This window comes from Oryctolagus cuniculus, chromosome 2 (assembly GCF_051225735.1).
Source record: "Oryctolagus cuniculus isolate XC-2025 breed Fujian yellow rabbit chromosome 2, ASM5122573v1, whole genome shotgun sequence".
Classification (NCBI taxonomy): Eukaryota; Metazoa; Chordata; class Mammalia; order Lagomorpha; family Leporidae; genus Oryctolagus; species Oryctolagus cuniculus.
Window position 1 is genome coordinate 118,583,322 of NC_142868.1, and position 22,070 is coordinate 118,605,391.

At 51.0% G+C, this 22,070-nt stretch overlaps 1 protein-coding gene across 1 annotated transcript in view; it reads left to right on the top strand.

Moving 5' to 3' along the window:
* The first annotated feature begins 13,578 nt into the window (after nt 1–13,578).
* TTL (tubulin tyrosine ligase) overlaps nt 13,579–22,070 on the top strand; it is a 35,086-nt gene continuing 26,594 nt past the window's right edge. The window contains exons 1-2 of the mRNA XM_008254086.5: nt 13,579–13,879; nt 16,321–16,399. Coding sequence (XP_008252308.3) covers nt 13,723–13,879; nt 16,321–16,399 — 236 coding nt within the window. The 5' untranslated portion in view covers nt 13,579–13,722. The remainder of the gene's footprint in view (nt 13,880–16,320; nt 16,400–22,070) is intronic.

Here is a 22,070-nt window from a genome sequence, read left to right on the forward strand (position 1 = left end):
GGTCAATGGCCACATCTGGCAAGGGCATTCTTGCTGCATCATCACCTGGGGGAAGGCACCACATGGCACACGGGCAGAGAGAGCAGGAGGGAGGCAACCCCACACCCATGATAGCACCATTGGTCCATTCCTGGGACTGCAGCCATCATGACCTAACTCCCCTTCAAGGTCCCACCTCCTAATACCATCACAGGACAATTCAATTTCAGCATGGGTTTCAGAGTGGCCAAACAGTCACACCATAGCATTCCTTAAACCAGTTGCTGTCATATATGCAGTATTTCCCACTGAGACGAGGACCAAATGGTGGTTTCTCACCATCATGCATGCGATCTGTGCTTCCCTTCCTTGCCAACTTTAGACCTGCAGCCGTGGGTCCCAAAGCAGGCACACGTGCACCAGGGCACACAGGAAGAGTCCCATTCAGCTTCAGGTAGCAGGTGCCTCTTCAGATCCCCTCACTTGCAAGGTTCCTGGTGCTGTGATGTAGGCTGCTAGGAGTTCACAGGGGGTTGCTACGAGATGCCAGAGCCACTTCCCTGAGGGGCAGTCCTTCCCCCAGGGGCAGACTATGGCCAAGACTGAATGATAAAGAACATGGAAATCAGGCCCCCTGTGCTCACAGGGAAGGCCCATCTATGACACAGTCTGTGCTCTGTGGCCATGTCTTGTAGCGCAGAGTAAGTAAGACCAGACCTGAGCCTGCATCCGCGCTTGGCTCCTTCCCCGTGTGCTCCAGTTTCCCTCCTTCCTCGTAAGGCTTTTCCCGAAGGCTGCTCTGCAATACATTGTGTGTCTCCAAACCACTGTCCAGGCGCTGCTTCTAGGGAAACCAGACTAAGGCCTTTCCATCGGCTGCAGGGATAAATTCATGGAGGACAGATGATCTCAGCCTATCCAGTTAGGGCTGCCCCCCCCCAAACCTGTGGAAAGCTCTACTATGTGCTTGGAGCTGCTGTGAGCCATTTCCCCCCATTGATGGGGGCCTATCTGGGGATGGAGCCAGTACTACAGACACTGTAGCCAAGGGTTGGAGAGTGTTAAACCAAATCCGGAGGACATTGCTCAAACCCTTAGATTCAAGCAAAAGTTGGTCCTCTAATACATACATTTTTTTTTTTTTTTGCTTAAGCCATTTTGATCATGTTTGGGTGGTGAGACCGTCACACCTGTGCAGCCCACCCCTCTGGGGATTGCCTTTCTGCGCAGCTATAGTTGGTTCACGTGAAACGTTTACAGAGATGAAGGGGAGACATGCAGAATCCAAACACACCTCCTTGATTATCCAGAAATAGAGGTGGTTGTATCCAGCAATGGGGTTTGGTTTTGCTTTTTACTTTAGTAGATGCTGAGTTCTAAGTGGATAACTCATACAGCATTTTCAGCATGAACTCCTATCATCAGGCATTATAACACACCAAAGTGTATTATTAATAATTCAAATGACAAGGATTTGCCAACAAGGAAATGTGATTATTCCTTATTCAGAACACATCTAGAGATCAGCCAACACCATTTTATTCAAAGCCCAAGTTGTACAAACCCTGTGTCCCATCTTTGATGAACAATTGTGAGAGTGTAGCCACACACAGGAAACCAAAAAAGGTGAAAACATGGACATTTTTGCTTACCTTGGTGGGAGGACACTTGCCCCACTTCAAGCTAAAGCTCAGATGACTGGATTCACTCTCGTGTAAGAAATCCAGTTGGTATACCAGCCATAGGGATCTAGCCACCTCTCCACTACGGTTCAGTATGGAAGCATCTCCCGGCGACTGTTAGCCGACTCTGCGGTGATGTCATGGGCAGTATCACTAACAAGCAAACACCATAATTTATGCATGGAGCTATGGAGGCTCCTATTTCTGCTGGTAAAAGATGCTGCTTCTGCACAGGAGCAAGAAATAAGCTACAAGCTTTAATCCAGGCGTAGGAGAGAGGTTCAACTGTGGGTCTTCAGAAAGTGTGTGGGGAGCTCTGAATGAAATTAGGTACTGGGTGTGACGAAAGCCACACAGGATGAATCACTGAGCGGTTTAATCAATTTCCTTTTTGTCTCTCGTTCTCTTGTGGGAATCTTCATCATGGTGAATTTTCACAAGAGTTTGGTTTGGGCCGGTGCTGCGGCTCAATTGGCTAATCCTCCACCTTGCGGCGCCGGCACACCGGGTTCTAGTCCTGGTTGGGGCACCGGATTCTGTCCCGGTTGCCCCTCTTCCAGGCCAGCTCTCTGCTGTGGCCCAGGAGTGCAGTGGAGGATGGCCCAAGTGCTTGGGCCCTGGGAGACCAGGAGAAGCACCTGGCTCCTGCCATCAGATCAGCGCGGTGCACCGGCCGCATTGGAGGGTGAACCAACGGTAAAGGAAGATCTTTCTCTCTCTGTCTCTCTCACTGTCCACTCTGCCTGTCAAAAAAAAAAAAAAAAAAAAAAAAAAAAAAAAAAAAAAGAGTTTGGTTTGTGAGTGAATAGTCCAATTGCTATTTCCTGGGACAGAAATGGGCACTTAAACTAGAATGCAGATAGGTTTAAGTATCTGTTAGGTGTGTATAGTGTCCTAGGTACTTATCCACACAACATCTCTCTTACTCCCCTGAGCAACTTCATTATGCATTTCTTATTTCTTTTTATAAATTGACAAGTAGAAATTTTATGTATTTATGGTATACAGCATGATGTTTTCTTTTTTTAATTTAAAATGTTTAAGAAGGTTTATTTATTCATTTTGAAAGGGTTACAGAGAGAGAGGGTCATCCCCAGATGACTGTAATGGTTAGAATCAGGGCTAGGCCAGGCCAAAGCCAGAAGCCAGGAGCTTTACCTGGGTCTCCCATGTGGATGGCAGAGGCCCAAACACTTGGGCCATCTTCTGCTGCTTTCCCCATGCCATTAGCAGGGAGCTGAATTGGAAGTGGAGCCACCAGGACTTGAACAGGTGCCTATTTAGGATGCCAGCATTGCAGGCGGCAGCTTTGCCTGCTATGCCACAATGCTGCCCCAGTACGATGTTTTTCATCTATATATACATTGTGGAATGGATAAACTAAGCTTTTTAACATATGCACCATTAGGTATTATTTATAGACAAGGAAGTCAGAGCTCACAGGGCTCAACATCAGAGCTGACAAGTGAGTGGAGACTGGGCTCAAACCCATACCTGGGTGATACCGAAGTTGTGTTTTGTGTATATGTGTCTGTGTATGAGGGGAGAGAAGATTGGGGCATATGAATGGTGCTAAGCCTTTGAGAACTGTTTCCTATTCAAATTATACATTCCTTGAATTGCAGTACGTTCCTAATAGCACTGCCTGATCAGGAAAACAGGAACCACTCTAGTTACTTAAGCCAGAGTGTTAGTGTTGGGAGAGACAGTGATTCTGGTGGAACTCAGAGCTATGGTTGAGTGAGATCATCAGATCATTGTCCCTCAAGGCTATCACAAAGTTTGACAAAACTGCTCCCAAACCAACCATTTTAGCACTCTGGAAACTGCCCAATGGCACACACTCTCAGAAGCATTTATACCTGAACATCTGCTGATCTTTGTGGAGACTCTAGCCTAGGGAAGGTTCTGTCCACACACAGCCCATTCAATGCATCAGCACAGAGACTCTACCAGGGAGCACAGCCCAGGAGGACCAGGAGCTTCCCCTGCTGCCGTTGAAGGGGGCTCACTTGGGTAGGAGCAGTGATAGTCACAGCTACGGTCATTGTCAGTGAAGCTGATTTCCCCGGGAGGGCAGTGGGGGCGGGCCAAGGTCTTACCTCTGCTAGGCTAAAACTGTGATTGGGGCAAGCACCTTGCACTCTGCATTATGTGTAGCAGAGGCCGAGAAGCCCCAAGTTATTCACACACTCCCAGCTGACCCTAAGGCTTTGTGTCTGAGCATGGAGGCCTTAGACCGGCCCATCACAAAGTAAATCCCGAGGGAGAGCTGAGGCCAGTCTGAAGGCTGAATGTGCTGTTCTGCCTATCTGCAGATGAATTAGTAGAGGATGCATGGCTGATTGGAAGTGCTTAAGCACTGTCTCTGTTGAATTATTAGCCGAACACTAAGTTATGCAGACACAAGGTAACCATAGGAAACTAGGTTGAAGAATAAAAACAGGGCCAGCGCCGCGGCTTACTTGGCTAATCCTCCGCCTGCAGTGCCGGCACGCTGGGTTCTAGTCCCGGTTGGGGCGCCGGATTCTGTCCCGGTTGCCCCTCTTCCAGGCCAGCTCTCTGCTGTGGCCAGGGAGTGCAGTGGAGGATGGCCAAGTGCTTGGGCCCTACACCCATGGGAGACCAGGAGAAGCACCTGGCTCCTGGCTTCAGATCAGCGCGGTGCACCAGCTGCAACGCACTGGCCACAGTGGCCATTGAGGGGTGAACCAACAGTAAAGGAAGACCTTTCTCTCTGTCTCTCTCTCTCTCACTCTCCACTCTGCCTGTCAAAAAAAAAAAAAAAAAAAAAAAGGAAGTCCTTTAGCCCAAAGGGGAATGGTATCTGTTGGTTACTCAAGTCAATTGAAAGAAAGGAAAAGTTTCTATTAAGGTATCCACATAAGTAATTATCAGAGACAGTGCATACACATATTTTTCCATTTTTTTCCTTAACTGATTTAAAAGACCTAAGCGGGGCTGGTGTTAGGGCACAGTGAATTAAGCCGCCATCTGTGACACTGAGGTCCTGATTGCTCTGCTCCCAATCCATCTAACTGCTAATGTGCCTGAGAAAGCAGCAGAGGATGGTCTTGGCTTTGGTCTGGTCCAGCCCTGGCCATCGTGGCCATCTGGGGAGTGAACCAGCAGATGGAAGATATCTGTCTTTGTCACTGTGCCTCTCAAATAAATGAATCTTTAAAAAAGACATAAGAGGCCGGCGCTGTGGCTCAATAGGCTAATCCTCCACCTTGCGGCGCCGGCACACCGGGTTCTAGTCCCGGTCGGGGCGCCGGATTCTGTCCCGGTTGCCCCTCTTCCAGGCCAGCTCTCTGCTATGGCCAGGGAGTGCAATGGAGGATGGCCCAGGTGCTTGGGCCCTGCACCCCATGGGAGACCAGGAAAAAGCACCTGGATCCTGGCTCCTGCCATCGGATCAGCGCGGTGCGCCGGCTGCAGCGGCGGCCATTGGAGGGTGAACCAACGGCAAAAGGAAGACCTTTCTCTCTGTCTCTCTCTCTCACTGTCCACTCTGCCTGTCAAAAAAAAAAAATAAATAAATAAATAAAAAATAAAAAAATAAAAAAAATAAAAAAGACATAAGAGCGGCCGGCATTGTGGCACAGTGGATTAAGCTGCCACCTGTGGTGCCAACATCCCATATGGACACCAATTTGTGTCCCAGATGCTCCACTTCTGATTCAGCTCCCTGCTAATGTGCCTGATAAAGCAGTAGAAAATGACCCAAGAGCTTGGGCCCTTGCCAACCAGGTGGGAAACCCAGATGAAGCTCCTGGCTCCTAACTTGGATGTGGCCCAGCCCTGGCTGTTGTGGCCATTTGGGGAGTAAACTAGTAGACAGAAGATCTGTGTCTCTCTCCCTCTCTTTCTGTCACTCTGCCTTTCAAATAAATAAATAAATAAATCCTTTTAAAAATAAGATTAAATAAAGCAATAGTTTAACACTATTTGTAGTTACAACAATAAAATTGTAAAGAAAGAGAATGGAACTACATTAAAGCAAATTTTCATTATTTTACTAGAATTAAGCAGTTAGATGAAGTAGATTGGAAGTTAAGATGGCTGGTGTTGTGGCACAGTGGGTTAAGCTGTCACCTGTGACGTCAGCATCCCATGTGAGTGTGGGTTTGTGTCTTGGCTGTTCCACTTGTGTTCCAGCTCCCTGTTAAATTGCTTGGGAAAGCTGCAGAAGATGGCCTAAGTACTTGGACTCCTGCCATCCATGTAGGAGACCTGAATGGAACTCCAGGCTCCTGGCTTTGGCCTGGCCCAGCCCTGGCTGTTGCAGTCATTTGGAGAGTGGATCAGCTGATGCAAGGTTTCTCTCTCTCTCTCTTTCTCTCCCTCCCTCCCTCCTTCTTTATCACTGTACCTTTCAAATAAATATGTCTTTAAAATAAAAGTTAAGATAAACATTATAATCCCAAAAACAACCACTAAGGAAATAACTTAAAACATGAAAGGTAATAAAATGAATTAAAATTAAATACTAAAAAAATATTTAATACAAAAGAAGAAAGGAAGGAGAAAATAGAAAACAAGTAGCCAAAAAGTGCAAATGTATATAATAATAGGAACAATTATACTAAACTTGAACTACCTACATACCCTAATTAAAAGGCAGAGATCGACAGTTATTAAAAAAAGCAACATCTCGGGGCCAGCGCCGTGGTGCTGTAGGTTAATCCTCCGCCTGCAGCGCCAGCATCCCATATGGGCACCATTTCTAGTCCCGGCTGCTCCTCTTTCAGTCCAGCTCCCTACTATGGCCTGGGAAAGCAGTAGAAGATGGCCCAAGTCCTTGGGTCCCTGTACCTGCATGGGAGACCCAGAAGAAGCTCCTGGCTCCTGGCTTCAGATCGGTGCAGCTCCGGCCATTGCAGCCATCTGGGGAGTGAACCAGTGGAAGGAAGACCTCTCTCTCTCTCTCTCTCTCTCTCTCTCTCTCTCTCTCTCACTGTCTGTAACTCTAACTCTCAAATGAATAAATAAAATCTTAAAAAAAAAAAGGCAACATATCTTGGACCAGTGCTATGGTGCATCCCATATGGCTGTGGGTTCCAGTCCTAGCTGCCCCACTTCTGATCCAGCTGCCTGCTAATGCACCTGGGAAAGCAGTGGAGGACGGCCTGGATCCTTGGGCCCTTGCACACACATGGGAGACCTGGAAGAAGCTCCTGGCTCCTGGCTTCGGATGGGCCCAGCTCCAGTCATTGTGGCCATTTGGGGAGTGAACCAGTGGATAGAAGACCTTTCTTTCTGTTTCTCTACATCTCTGTAACTCTTTCAAATAAATAAAATAAAATCTTTAGTAAAAAAGCAACATCTCATTCTGCCTACAAAGGCCATAACTTTAGAGTGGGCTCTAATCCAGTGATGCTTGTCCTTTTTTTTAAAAAAAAAAATTATGTATTTATTTGAAAGTCAGAGTTAGGAAGAGGCAGAGAAAGAGAGAGAGAAAGTCTTCCACCTGGTTCACTCCCCAGATGGCCACAATGTCAGGCCTGGGCCAGGCTGAAGCCAGGAGCCAGGAGCTTTATTCGGGTTCCCACGTGTGTGGCAGGGGCCCGAGCACTTGTTCCATCTTCTGCTGCTTTTCCCAGGCCATTAGCAAGAAGCTGGATCAGAAATGGAGCAGCCAGGACACAACCCGGTGTGCTTAAGGGATACTGACACCGCAGGCAGCAGCTTTACCCACTATACCACAATTAACTTATCTTTGTGCTTTAAAAATTTGTTGGGGGGCCTGGTGCTGTGTCATAGCAAGTAAAGCTGACGCCTGCAGTGCCTGCATCCCTTATGGGCGCTGGTTCCAGTCCCGGCTGCTCCACTTCTGATCCAGCTCCCTGCTAGTATGCCTGGGAAAGCAGCAGAAGATGGTCCAAGTGTTTGGGCCCCTGCACCGGCCCAGAAGAAGTTCCAGGCTCCTGGCTTTGGATTCTCCCAGCTCTGGCCATTGTGGCTATTTGGGGAGTGAACCAATAATGGAACTCTCTGTTTCTCTCTCTCCCTAACTCTGAATTTCAAATAAATCTTAAAAGTAAATAATAATAGTAATAATAAATAAATCTGTCTCTCCCTCTCTCTGTAACTCTTTGTTTCTCAATAAATAAATAAATCTAAAAAAATTGCCTTGGGGCTAAAATTGTGACACAGCAGGTTAAGTCACTGATGGGCCACATACGTCCCACATCAGAGTACCCGGTTCAAGTCAACCCTGTGGTGTTGCTTTTTTTTTTTTTTAATACAGGCAGAGTTAGACAGTGAGAGAGAGAGAGAGAGGCAGAGAGAAAGGTCTTCCTTCCATTGGTTCACCCCCCAAATGGCCACTATGGCTGGCGCGCTGTGCCGATCCGAAGCCAGGAGCCAGGAGCTTTTTCCTGGTCTCCCATGTGGGTGCAGGGGCCCAAGCACTTGGGCCATCCTCCACTGCCTTCCCGGGCCACAGCAGAGAACTGGCTTGGAAGAGGGGCAACCGGGACAGAGTCCAGCGCCCCGACCAGGACTAGAACCTGGTGTGCCGGCGCCGCTAGGCGGAGGATTAGCCTAGTGAGCCGCGGCGCCGGCCAACTCTATGGAATTTCTAATCCAGCTTCCTACTAATGCACCTGGGAGGCAGCAGGTGGTGGCTCAAGTACTTGGGTTCCTGCCACCCATGTGGGAGACCCAGATGAAGTTCCTGGCTCCTGGCTTTGGCCTGGCCTAGCCTTGGTGAACATTTGGGGAGTAAAACAGTAGAGGGAAGAAATCTCTTTGTTCTCTCTCACTACCACTCTGCCTTTCATATACATATACACGTATACACACACACACACACACACACACACACACATATATATATAAATCTCTCAATTACATTTTTTAGTTTTGGTGTAGAAGTCTTGCACAGCTTTTGTTAGCTAGTCCCAAGTATTTGACATCTGTTGGAACTGACATAAATTTTTCCTTTTTAAAATTTCATTTTCAATTTCTTTATTTTTTTTATTTTTTTTTTTATTTTTTATTTTTTGACAGGCAGAGTGGACAGTAAGAGAGAGAGACAGAGAGAAAGGTCTTCCTTTGCTGTTGGTTCACCCTCCAATGGCCGCCGCGGCCGGCGCGCTGCGGCCGGCGCACCGCGCTGATCCAATGGCAGGAGCCAGGAGCCAGGTGCTTTTCCTGGTCTCCCATGGGGTGCAGGGCCCAAGCACCTGGGCCATCCTCCACTGCACTCCCGGGCCACAGCAGAGGGCTGGCCTGGAAGAGGGGCAACCGGGACAGAATCCGGCTCCCCAACCGGGACTAGAACCCGGTGTGCCGGCGCCGCTAGGCGGAGGATTAGCCTAGTGAGCCGTGGCGCCGGCCAATTTCTTTATTGTTGGCATATAGAAATACACTTGATGTTTTCATATTTACCTGCTACCTAGTGACTCTGCTATATTTTATTCATTCAAATAATGGGTGGAGTTTTTCAGATTTAGTATGTGCACACAATCATGTTGTCTGTGAAAAAGACAGCTCATTTTTTAAAAGATTTGTTTATTTATTTGAAAGGCAGTTACAGAGAGGTAGAGGCAGAGAAAGAGAGAGAGAGAGAGAGAGGTCTTCCATCTGCTGATTCACTCTACAGATGGCTGCAATGGCCAGAGCTGCGCTATCTGAAGTCAGGAGCCAGGAGTGTCGCTCGCTCCACAGGCTCATGGAGGAGCGGTAACGGATTTGCTGTTGTTTCTTTCCCCGGTCCTCCCCGGATTAGCTGCCCCCCCCCCCCCCCGCCTGTGCCTCCGTGGAGGAGCGGCACACCGCCGGCTTCAGGTGTTCCTCTTGCATGTTGCATGTTGTCTCGCTCCTCCTTTATAGTCCTCTTCCACCAATCCCGACTCTGCTGGCGTTCTCTCCCCACGCGCTGAGCACACTGCTCTCCTCCAATCAGGGGCAGGATCAGCTCCTGCAGCTTGTTAGTCGAATTGGTGAGGCAGCTGTGTGGAAGTTGTTTACTCCCTCTCAGCCCAATATGGTGGAAGATCAGGCACATAGAGTTAGTCTTAGCAGTTCCAGTAGTTTAGTCTAGTCTCAGTAATCTCAGTATTTGTCCTCAGTATTTTTTTGTCCACAGTCTTAGTACTTATTTGTCTCCCGGGCGACGGGCCCTGCTCCCCACACAGGAGCTTCTCCTGGTCTCCCATGTGGGTGCAGGGCCCAAGGACTTGGCCCATCCTCTACTGCTTTCCCAGGCCACAGCAGAGAGCTGGATTGGAAGTGAAGCAGCCGAGACTCAAACTGGTGCCCATAAGGGATGCCAGTGCTGCAGGCAGTAGCTTTACCCGCTATACCACAGCACTGGCCCCAGCTCATGTTTTTCAAACCTTACCTTTTTGGTGATTTGGTACTATTATAAATGAAACGTTGTTAACTTCCTTTTTGGTGTTTTCCAACTTTGCTAAATTTGTGCATTAGTTTTTTGGGTAGGGGGAGTGGTGAGTGATCCTTAGCCTTTGTTGCATAGCATTTCCTGCATACGTGCCAGCTGCAAACAGAATCAGTCTCTTTAATACATATAGCATTATTCAGATTTTGTATTTCTGCACATTTTGAGAAATGTGTCTATTTTATGCAAATTGGCAAAATTTTTAAAAATATTTATTTGAAAGGCAGAGTTGCAGAGAGAGAGAGAGAGAGAGAGAGAAAAGGAGAGACAGAGTGAGAGATCTTCCATCCGCTGGCTCACTCCCCAAATGGTTGCAATGGCTGGAGTTGGGCCTATCTGAAGCCAGGAGCTAGGAGCTTCGTCCGGGTCTCCCACGTGGGTACAGGGACCCAAGCACTTAGGCCATCTTCCACTGCATTTCCGGATGCATTAGCAGGGGGCTGGATCAGAAGTGGAGCAGCCTGGACTCGAACCAATGCCCATATGGGATGCCAGCATTGCAGGCGGCTGCTTTGCCTGCTGTGCCACAGCATATGCCCCCAAAATTGCTTATTGTACCTATTTTCCATGTCTTCAGAATCCCTAAAGATACTCTGCTTTTCGTTTTAATGTTGATTACTCATGCTTCATTTTCTTTGTTGAGCTTGAATGTTTAACGATTTAAATAGTGTTTTTCTAAGCCCTGCTTTTGGCTTTGTTAATTTCTTTACAATGCATTTATTTTTTATATTCTAGGTTTCGTATTACTTTTTTTTTTTTTTTTGCTCCACTTATTGTGGGTTTGATTTTTTTCTGTTGTTTGATGAGATGGAAGCTTGGATAGGTGATTTTCAATCTTCTTTCTCTCTGTACTTTAGGCTGTAAAATTCCATAAGCACTGTATTAACTGCACCCTGCTGGTTTTGATATGTCCTATCTCCATGGTTATTCAGTTATGCTATATTTTCTCATTCTGTTTTGACTACTTCACTGACTCATGGGTTATTTATAAATATATTAATTTCCAAGCAGCTTCATTCCACTGTTGTCAGAGAAAGTGCTTAGAATTGTTTCAATCTTACAAAAGTTATTGAGGTTTGCTTTATGACCAAGTGTAGGGCTGGCTTTGGTAAAGTCCTTACATCTTTTTGTTCTGCTATTGTTACTGGTTGTATGGCTTGCCTCCAGAAGAAGGGAGAGGCACTTCCACGCAGAGCAGTGAGTGATGGGATGACATCACTCACTCACGGATACTGGCAAGAACATATTCAAATAGCTGTGTGGCACAGTGGGTTAAGACCATATGGGAGTGCCAGTTTGAGTCTCTGCTGCTCTGCTTCCAATCCAGCTCCCTGCAATGGGCCTGGGAAGGCAACAGAGAGGATGGCACTTGGGCTTCTGCCACCCACATGGGAGACCCAGATTTCCAAGCTCCTGGCTTCAGCCTGGCCCAGCCCTGGCTGTTGTGACCATTTAGGGGAGTGAACCAGTGGATGGAAAAAGTCTCTCTCTTCTTTTCTGTTGCTCTGCCTTTCAAATAAATAAATCTTTTTATTTTGTTTTATTTTACTTATTTGAAAGGCAGAGTTACAGAGAGAGGTAGAGCCAGAGAGAGAGAGAGGTGTTACATCCATTGGTTCACTCCCCAAATGACCACAACGGTCAGAGCTGAATGGATCCGAAGCCAGAAGCCAGGAGCCTCTTCCAGGTCTCCCACATGGGTGCAGGGGCCCAAGCACTTGGGCCATCCTCTACTGCCCTCCCGGGCCACAGCAGAGAGCTGGACTGGAAGAGGAGCAACCGGGACAGAATCCGGTGCCCCAAGTGGAACCAGAACCCCGGGTGCTGGCGCCGCAGGCAGAGGATTAGCCTAGTGAGCCACCGCACTGGCCAATCCCAATTTTTTAAACAGTTTTTCTCTGTAGCTCTGGTTGAAGAATCCCAGAATCAGATTGTTCTGATCATTTTCCTGTGTTTTGCTACTCACTATGCTAAAAGGGATGGAGTGGTCCTGTTGAACCAAGCCAGGACACTCATTTTCCTGGACCTTTAATGGAGGGTGTTAATGCCACCAGGGCCACAAACATGGGTTCCCAGAAGAAACATGAATTCTATTATTAAGTAATAATACTTATATTATTATTATTATTATTCTATTATTAGATAAGAATTCTACTCTTATCTACAGGATAAGAAGTGCTGTAAAAAAGAGAACAAAAATGGTGTTTACTGTAAAAGATAAGTGAGAAAAAGGAGAAAAGTAACTGCTGATTTGGAAGTTCAGTGGTCGCTGGTGTTCCCAATGGAGCCAGGGCCGTGGAGAAGGGACCGGCAGTGAGTGTGGGCCGCAGCCGATGGCAGAGTTCCCCAAAGGGCGGTCCCGGGACAGGGACCCGGGAGGCGACCCTGGTCTCTGGAGAGGAGTGAGTGGGGTAGCGCGTAACAGAAGGTGCATGGACGAGCAAGCTATGCACAAACGGAGCTCCATCCTGCAGATTCACGGGAATGCGGCCTGGGACACAGCTCCACGGGCAAACCCACTGCAGCAGGAGGAAGGCAGGACCACCCGCGGACCGGCTCTGACCCTCGTAGACAGCTGCTGGGTGGGAGTGTGAGAGCCCCGCCCTTCCGGGCCGGCCCCCAACTCTGAGCAAGCTCCCCTCAGCTCCTGGACGCCTACAGGTGCAGGCACGTGTGCAAGGCGGGTGAGTGCCCGCTCCACGTGGGCACAGAGGGGCGAAGCGGGGCAGCTTTTGCAAGATGCTCTGTAGATGGCGGGAGCCTGGGGAGCACAAGGATGGGGAGGCGGCCCAGCTGTCTAGGGAAGAGAAAAATAGACGCGAGGCGCAGGGTTGATACTCTGTGAGGAAGTGTTGGAAATTTGCTGGGAACCCGACAGTCATTGTCCGCTTCCGGTCCCCTCAATGCACCAAAAATGGTTTCCTAAAAGGAAATCGGGACTCTCAGAACAGTTCCACCGCCACTCATCAGCAGGGCAAGCCGAGTCCCAGGAAGGGGAAGCCAGCGGCCTAACACCGGGCAAGGACGAAACGGGCACGGGAGCCTGGGGATCCCCGGGAGCCCGCAGCCCGAGCCACCCACGAGGTCTCCCCGGGTGAAAGGAGCGAGCCTTCGACCCAAAGCAAACCGACCGCCTCCGGGAGCTCCGGGCTGTCTGCGTGCAGCAGACGGGGCGGGAAGCGCCTCTTCCCGGGACACAACGCAGGGCCTTAAATAAAACTCCGAGCTTCTGGCCAGAAAACGTCCTTGGCACGGAGAGGGAGACCCCAGGGCGCGCCCCCCAGAAAGGGCGCATCCGCCAGCACCACCCCCTAGCCGGGGGCCGGGCCTCCGGGGCCGCCTCGTCTCCCTCTCCCTCTCCACTGCGGATTCTGAGAGCTGCGGCTGCAGCCGCGCCCGCCGCCGCTCCGCCGCACCCCTCCGCTGCCCGTGTAGACGCAGGCCGAGGACGCGGAGCGCGCGGGGAATCACGGGCCAGAGGCGGAGCGGGCGCGGCGCGCAGGCGGGCCGGGGGCGGCGCCCGGGCCAGGAGGCGCGGCCCGAGCGCGGGGCGCGGGCGCCGGCGGGGTCCGAGCTGAGCAGCCGCCTCGGCCGGCTAGTCCCTGCGCTGCTGCGGGGCTGCCTGGCCCCGGCGCGGGCGAGGCCTCCGCCATGTACACCTTCGTGGTGCGCGATGAGAACAGCAGCGTCTACGCCGAGGTCTCCCGGTTGCTGCTCGCCACCGGCCACTGGAAGCGCCTGCGGCGAGACAACCCTCGCTTTAACCTGATGTTGGGAGAGAGGAACCGGCTGCCCTTCGGGAGACTGGGTGAGCCGCGCGCCCTTCCCCGCCTCCCCGCGCCCCGGGCCGCCTGGCCGCTCCGCCCACGCCGGCCGCAGCGGGCGCTTTTGTGTTAAAGGCCGTGGGTCTTCCCCTCCGTCCCTCCTGGGGCACACAGAAAATGGTCCTGGGACGACCCAAGTCCACCTTTTTGTAGTGTCTTTTCTCCTCCTAAGTCGGATTTGGAGGCGGAGGGGACACCCGGGGACAATGACCCGCCCCCGCAGCCCGGGGCGCTTCGCGCGTCCCAGGTGCCCGGGTCCAAGCCCCCGAACCGGGCAGGTCTGGGGGCCACGCGGTGGCGGAGCTCGGCAGACGGCCCGGGTCCTTCCATGGGTGTCCCGCGCTCGAGGTTCTGCCCTGCAGGTGCGGGCGCCCATGGAGAGCTGTGGGTGGATTCTGTACCGCCCCCGCCTCCAAAGGCTCAAATGAACGGCCAGGGGATTTGGAAAAGACCTGGATTCCAAAATTAGGAGCTCCAGAAGGCACCCAGCCCAGGGCAGGGCGGAGGGGAGGGGCGTCTAGTTTAGGACGTTCCCTTCCTCTGACAGTGGTGCCCTGGGTAGCGGTTCGGCACCAGCTGGGGTTCGCCCTCCCCGCCCCCGTGTGTCCGCGGGACTCGCCCTGGTTCGCGAGGTGGGAGCGTGTTTGGCACCACCACCGCACACCCCCTACCGGAGGAAGGGGAGACCGGCGGCTCCTTCTCAATGACGTAATCCACAAGTTGTGCACAGGGGTTCAGATCCCATCTCTGCACCTGAGCGTGCCCTGTCATCTGGGCAGGCTGGCCTCTCCCTGAGCAGCCATATTCTTGGCCAGAATGCCCCTGGAGAGGGGGCCCACTGCATTGCAAGGACACTCAATGGGAGAACAGAGAGGGAGGAAGAACCTCTGTGCCTTGGAGGGCCACCCAGAGAGTGGTGCTTGGTGTCCCTGGCAGGAGATGGGTCTGGATGTGGGTGTGGTCTGGCTGGTGGCAGGCATTTGCAAGGACTGGCCACTGCTGAGCTGGCCGGTCTAGCTGTGCCAGCGTGAGGAGCGAAGGGTGTGGATGGTAACCTCATTGCATTCTCTTCCCTGGACTAGTAGTGGGGTCAGCTTTGTTGTACAGGTTTATCGTGCAGGATGGAGGCCCCACAGAAGGGCTGGCTGTCACGCCCAGGAATCTTCGAACACAGGGAATGTGCCAGGAGATTCCCTGTGATAAGTGGTCTCCTCTGGAAGCCCTTAGTAGAGAATGCCCATCCTACAGGAAGAAGAGGAGAAACTGCTTGTGGTGGGTAATAGTGATTTCCTCGTCGGGTCGCCTGCCTCTCTTCCTGACTGGCTGACTTTCATCTGTGAAGGCGCCAGTGGAATCCCAACACCAGCAAATGAAAAGGGCTTCCTGAGCGTGAGCAGGGATGGTTGGCACTGCTGTGGCGCTGGAGCACCAGGGGGAGCACCTGAGCCTAAGCAGGTGCCGCAGGTGCAGCAGCTGATCGGCCGAGATTTGGTTTTGGTGGGAAAGAAAACAACCCACCCGCAACCAAAATGGCTGCATGCCACTATTAGGGATGATGGTCATTTTCTTAGAGGCACCGTGACACTCAAGGGCTTATGGAGCAAGGTGAAGGCTCAGGAATGCTAGTCCCACGGGCATAAGGTCTGTGGTTGAGGTGTGAGTCAGGTGTCTCAGGCCCAGGGAGCTGGTGAGGTCTGTTGATGCCTGAAGCTGTGGATCTGATGGTGTGCCATTCTTGGGTGAATTACTCTCACCTTTGATTCAAAGCCCTTGGTTTGCTCTTACGTTGATGTTACTGGAAATGCAATACATTTTGTTAGGATTCGGAACTTTTTATTTCAAGTAGAAGTTACTTGCATCCTTCCTGCTTTAATGTTGTAGGGAAGGGCAGCTGTAATAAGAGCTGTTGAAAATGAGCTTCCCGTGGGCCGGATGCCCAGAGGAAAGCTCCCAGGGCTTCTGATTTGAGAGGCCTGGCCTCTCCACCCTGACGCTGTCCAGTGTGCTGGCTGTGCCACCTTCCTTACTGGCACACTGGGGATGTGAAATAGTGTGCCTCGCTGTATGGGAAAATCAGACCTGCGGGTGTGGACCCAGGAGAGAGGTGTGGTGAGGATCGGGGAGAGGTGAGGTGGGAAGCACCCGCCATGCCCTTCACCCTAACAAGAAGCAAAGTTTGCCACGGTCTTAGGCAGCCACACCACGCTGCTGTTAACATGTCCACTATGGGAAGGGACAGCGTTGCCGTGGCCAACTGAGAGAAATAAATAATAAGTAAGTGTCCCATTGCGAGCCAGCAGCCCTGCAAGAAAAGACAGCGAAGCCGGGCGTGGCGTGACTGCTGTGTTCTGCGTGTTGGTGCTGACACTGCTCCCGTTCCCCCATCTGCCCCTGCACCCTTCTGAACCTCCTCTTTCCTCCCAAGGTCACGAGCCCGGGCTGGCGCAGCTGGTGAATTACTACAGAGGGGCCGACAAGCTGTGCCGAAAGGCGTCTTTAGTGAAGTAAGTGTCCATTAATGCTCATGTCTTCTGTGTTTGCAAGCCCGGGGAATTCAAGGGCGAGATTCTTTTCCTGAAATAGCCGGCACATTTCAGTTCCGAAGAAGCTTCCTCTAAGCTCCGCGATTGCAATCTCAGATGTTGCCTGCAAAGTGCTGGAATCCCTCGGGGGGCGGGTCTCTTAGGGGGCGGCTCTCTGGAGGCAGAGGCTGACTCAGGACTTTTTGTGTAAGTGATTCCTTGGGGGAGGGCTCTCCAGAGAAACCCCTCAGGAAGCAAGGGGAGCAGGGTGTGGCAGGGGCCAAGCCAAGAGGTGGTTTCAGTGGAAGTCTCGCCCACAGAGCTGCGGAGCCGCAAAAGGCCCGGGCTTCTGTGCTCCTGAGTCCACCAGCCGCTGGCCCAGGGGAGAGATGGAGGATGTAGCTTTGAAGGCTTTTCTGGACAGAGGCTGGCCCCCCAGAAAGGATGTCTGGGCAGGTGTAAGAGGATCTAACCCACCGGGTTAGATCTAATCCACACCCATCCCTGTGCCCTTGGAATATGGCTGACATCACGGGAGTTATATTGTAAGGGAGAAGGCGGCAGTATGGCACGGTGACTGACATCCAAAGTCAACGGTTTTGAACCCCAGCTCCTCTTGTTAGCTTGGCAAATCTTCCCTCTCTAAGCTTCAGTACCTCCCTTGTTGTGAGGAGCAAACATGGTGATGCAGTAGAGTGTATCTGGCACAGTGGGCTGCTACGTGAATGCGTGTTGGAGTCTCTGCCTTCCTTGTCTTCTCCATACAATGAGGACATAGGAGTAACTGCTTTAGGGTGGGCATTTCACCTAGTGCTTATGACGCTAGTTAACGTGCCTGCATGCCGCATGGGAGGGCCTGGATTCAAGTTCTGGCTCTGTTCATGATTCCGGCTTCCTGGTAATAGGCACCCTGGAAGGCAGCAGATAATAGCTCAAATATTTGCATGCCTGCCACCCACATGGGAGACCCTGATGGAGTTACAGGCTCCTGGCTTCACGCTGGCCCAGCCCCAGCTGGCCCAGCCCCAGCTGCCGCAGACATTTGGGGAGTGAATCAATGGATAGGAGATCTCTCCCTCTCCCCCTCCCTCCCCTGCTACTTACTCTCTCCCTCTTCCCTCTCTCTGCCTCTTTCTCCCCTCTCCCTTCTACCTCTTTTCTCCGGCTCTCAAATAGACACATGAATTTTTTTTATTTTTATTTATTTATTTATTTATTTTTTATTTTTTGACAGGCAGAGTGGACAGTGAGAGAGAGACAGAGAGAAAGGTCTTCCTTTGCTGTTGGTTCACCCTCCAATGGCCGCTGCGGCCGGCGCGCTGCGGCCGGCGCACCACGCTGATCCGATGGCAGGAGCCAGGAGCCAGGTGCTTTTCCTGGTCTCCCATGGGGTGCAGGGCCCAAGCACCTGGGCCATCCTCCACTGCACTCCCTGGCCACAGCAGAGAGCTGGCCTGGAAGAGGGGCAACCGGGACAGAATCCGGCACCCCGACCGGGACTAGAACCCGGTGTGCCGGCGCCGCAAGGTGGAGGATTAGCCTAGTGAGCCGCGGCACCGGCCGACACATGAATTTTTTAAAAATGGTAACTACCTCAGGGTTGTTGTGCGTGGTAACTGAGTTAATGTATATAGAAGCTTGGAATCATGCCTGGCTCTTAGTTCCTCTTCCTGGTGCTTCCCATTAAGGTGGTTGTCCTTGCTGTTACTGTTGCCATTTTGATAGGGAGACGCCCGCATGGCAGGAGAGCGCAGGGCTGCATGAGGTCTTCAGGATTCTTTCTCAGAGAGTTAGTCAGTGTGTGTAGGTAGCTGAACAGGTAGTTAGGAAAGACACGGTGCAAAACACTCTTCTCACTAATATTTCTTTTCGGGGTCTGGATACTTAGTAGGTTGAGTGTTCATAGACAGTTACCAGCTTTGTGTTCAAACTCACTAGCCCTGGAAACGTGGGCACTCAGGCCTCTGTAGGATGGGTTCTCAAGATCTACCAGCTACTCCTAAAGGAGAGCAGGGCCTACAGTCTTCTATTTTCTTTTTAAAGATTTGATTTATTTATTCGAGAGTTAGAGTCACAGACAGAGAGAGGGAGAGACAGAGTTTTAAAAAGGTCTTCCATCCGCTGGGTCACTCCCCAAATGGCTGCAACAGCCAGAGCTGCGCTGATCCGAAGCCAGGAGCCAGGAGCTTCTTCCAGGTTTCCCACACAGGTGCAGGAACCCAGGCACTTGGGCCATCTTCCACTGCTTTTCCAGGCCATAGCAGAGAGCTAGATTGGAAGAGGAGCACCCAGGACTCGAACCATCACCTGTATGAAATGACAGTGCCACAGGCAGAGAGGCTCAGTCTACTGTGCCACAGTACCAGCCCCTGCAGTTTTCTTATTACCTATTCATAGATCTGCAGTACAGAAGGCTGTTACAGTAGAAGCAGGACAGGATTGTTTATTCAGATTTCTTTTAGAAATTTTTATGAATTTTGTTCAGTCCATCTCCTTAGGACTTTTCTCACTAAAGGTAGAATTTTGCTTTGGTAAGTGGGAAGCAGAAGATGGGATGCTGTGAAAAATAATGTTCTACATATTTCGTGTATTTGGCAGCTATAGTGAGGCGGAGTGAGTACAAGGCTGGAGTCATGAGCAGGTTCCAGCACATGTATGTGACCTTGGGTGGCACCGCCCGGAATCCCAGTGTCCCCGTTTGCACAGTGGGGATGGGCAGTGGCCGCAGTACCTGCTTCCTGTCCCTCAGTGACGTGTGACATGCCCTGTCATGGCAACCTCAGAAGTGTGACACCATCCTCATGCGCTTCTTCCTTCTCTCAGGTGCCCTGCAGAGGACCACACTGACTCCGGGAGAGGATGCTTCCCCGGTCTCTTTGCCTCTTCCCCATGATTTGGGTGGTGTGGAAGGGCTCCAGAACATCAGGAATGTAGGACACGGTGGCAGCGCAGAGAGGGGTGGATGGGACACGGGAGCTGTGTGACCAGGCATCCTCATAAGGCCTCCCGGGCCTCAGGAGGGTTCTGTGCTGGGCCCTCAGCCCACTCCTTCCAGCTGCCACTCAGAGAGGTTCAGAAATCCATTGAGGCCATAAGACCACGGTCTCCTGGCTCCTGGCTTTGGCCAGGCTGAGTTCTGGCTGTTGTGGCCACCTGGGGAATGAACCAGTAGATGGAGGCTCTCCCTTACCCTCACTCTCTAACCCACCCTCCCTCCCTTCCTCCCTCCCTCCCTCCCTCCCTCCCTCCCTCCCTTCCTTCCTTCCTTCCAAATTATTTTATCTCTTTGAAAGACACAGTAACAGAGAGAGGTAGAGCCAGAGAGAGGTCTTCCATCCTGCTGGTTCATGCCCCAGATAGCCGTAATGGCCAGAGCTGAGCTGATCCGAAGCCAGGAGCCAGGAGCTTCTTCTGGGTCTCCCACGCAGGTTCAGGGGCCCAAGGACCTGGGCCATCTTCCACTGCTTTCCCAGGCCGTAGCAGAGAGCTGGCTCGGAAGAGGAGCAGCCGGGACTCAAACCGGTGCCCATATGGGATGCTGATGCTGCAGGCTGGGGCTTTAACCCACTGGGCCACAGCGCCAGCCCCTGTAACTTTTTCAAATAAATAAATCTTTTAAAAATTGTATTTGTGGGGTCAGCACTGTGGTGTAGCAGGTTAAGACCACCGTGTGCAGTGCCTACATCCCCTCTGGGTGCCAGTTCGAGTCCTGGCTGCTCCATTTCTGAGCCAGCTCCTTGCTATGGCCTGGGAAAGCAGTGGAAGATGGCCTAAATCCTTGGGCCCCTGCACCCATGTGGGAGACCCAGAAGAAGCTCCTGGCTCCTGGCTTTGGATCGACTCCACTCTGGCCGATGTAGCCATTTGGGGAGTAAACCAGTAAATGGAAGATTTCTCTCTCTCTGCCTCTGCCTCTCTGTAACTCTTTCAAGTAAATAAAATCTTTAAAAAAATTTTATTTGTGAGAGACAGAGATCCCATCTATTGGTTCAGTCTCCAGCTGCCTGAATGGCTGGAGCTGGGCCAAGGCTGAAGCCAGGAGCCTGGAACTAAATCCAGGTCTCTCATGTGAGTAGCAGGAACCCAACTAGTTGAGTTATCACTGCTCCCTCCGAGGGTCTGCCTTAGCAGGAAGCTGGGAGCTGGAGCTGGAGCTGGGAATTAAATCCAGCCACTCAGATATGGGACATGAGCATCTTAACCACCAGGCCAAGTGCCCACCTCCCCACCTCTCTTGGAGTTTTAAATGTAGCTGGTTCATATGCAGTGCAGAGAGAGAGGTAAATTAATGCAAATAACACTGCCATTTTTTATCTTTGCTTATTGAGTGAAATATTTATTGAGTAAAAACAATCGTTTGGCAAGCATTCTCTTTATTCAAAAAAATCTGAATTAGAGTTCGCAGTACAGTAAATCTTTGTACAATTCCCTCAGTGAATATTGACAGAGAACTCAGTATCATTACATTCATTGTCTTCTGTTTCTTTCAACAATTCCAACTGGCAAATCATTGTAACATTTGCAGGTGCTACATACTGTACCAGTTCAACAGCTGTAGCCAGGATGCCTTACAGAGTTGGCTTCAGGAAACTGAGTACAGATATTTCCAACATGTATCACACAGCACAGTGAAACAAGTGTTTCCAATATGTATCATAAAGAAAGATGAAGTAAGGGAGGAAAAAGCAATCTAAAATCCTAGCAAATCCATATTTGATACAGCCTAGCTGCCAATCAAGACAGAAGGTAGTGGCCAGCTGTGGCACAGTGGGGTACGGCGTCGCTTGTGAAGCCAGCATCCCATATCAGAGCACTGGTTCCAGTTCAGCTACTCTGCTTCCAGTCTGGCTCCCTGCTGATGCGCCTGGAAAGGCAGTGGATAATGACCCAAGAGCTTGGCCCCTGCCGCTTGTGTGGGAGACCTGGATGGAGTTCTGGGCTCCTAGAGTCAGGCCCCAGTGGTTGCAGCCATTTGGGGAGTATAAACCAGTGGTTGGAAGATTCTCTCTCTCCCTCCCTCCCTCTCCCTCCCTCCCTCTTTCTCTCTGTTCCTCTGCTTTTCAAATAAATAAATCTTTTTAAAAAGTTGAAGTAATTTTTCACATGTGGGTGGAAATCGTTGACAGATGTGAAGGATTCAAAAATATCTACACCATGAGGTTGAAGTTTTGGGTGCTGCAATTTGACAATCTGTTTTCCTGCATGTGGAAGTTCTGAGGCCAAGTCTGCCGAAAGTATCAGCTGGGCATCATCTCTAATGTCACACACTCGTCTTAAGCTAAAGAGAAACTTTTAATCTTGAGTTCATCTTTAATATGGTTGGTTAGAAGGGCTTTGTAGACTGTGGGCAGCTGTGGCTTAACTGAGGATTGTTTACCTTTTGTAACATTTCTTTTAAGTTTTTTCCTTGAATAGTTTCTTTCACCATATTTCCTTCTAAAATAGTTCTTTTGGGCTGGCGCTGCAGCTCAGTAAGCTAATCCTCCACCTGCGGCGCCAGCACCCTGGGTTCTAGTCCCATTTGGGGTGCCGGATTCTGTCCCAGTTGCTCCTTTTCCAGTCCAGCTCTCTGCTGTGCCCCGGGAGTACAGTGGAGGATGGCCCAAGTGCTTGGGCCCTGCACCCCATGGGAGGCCAGGAGGAAGCACCTGGC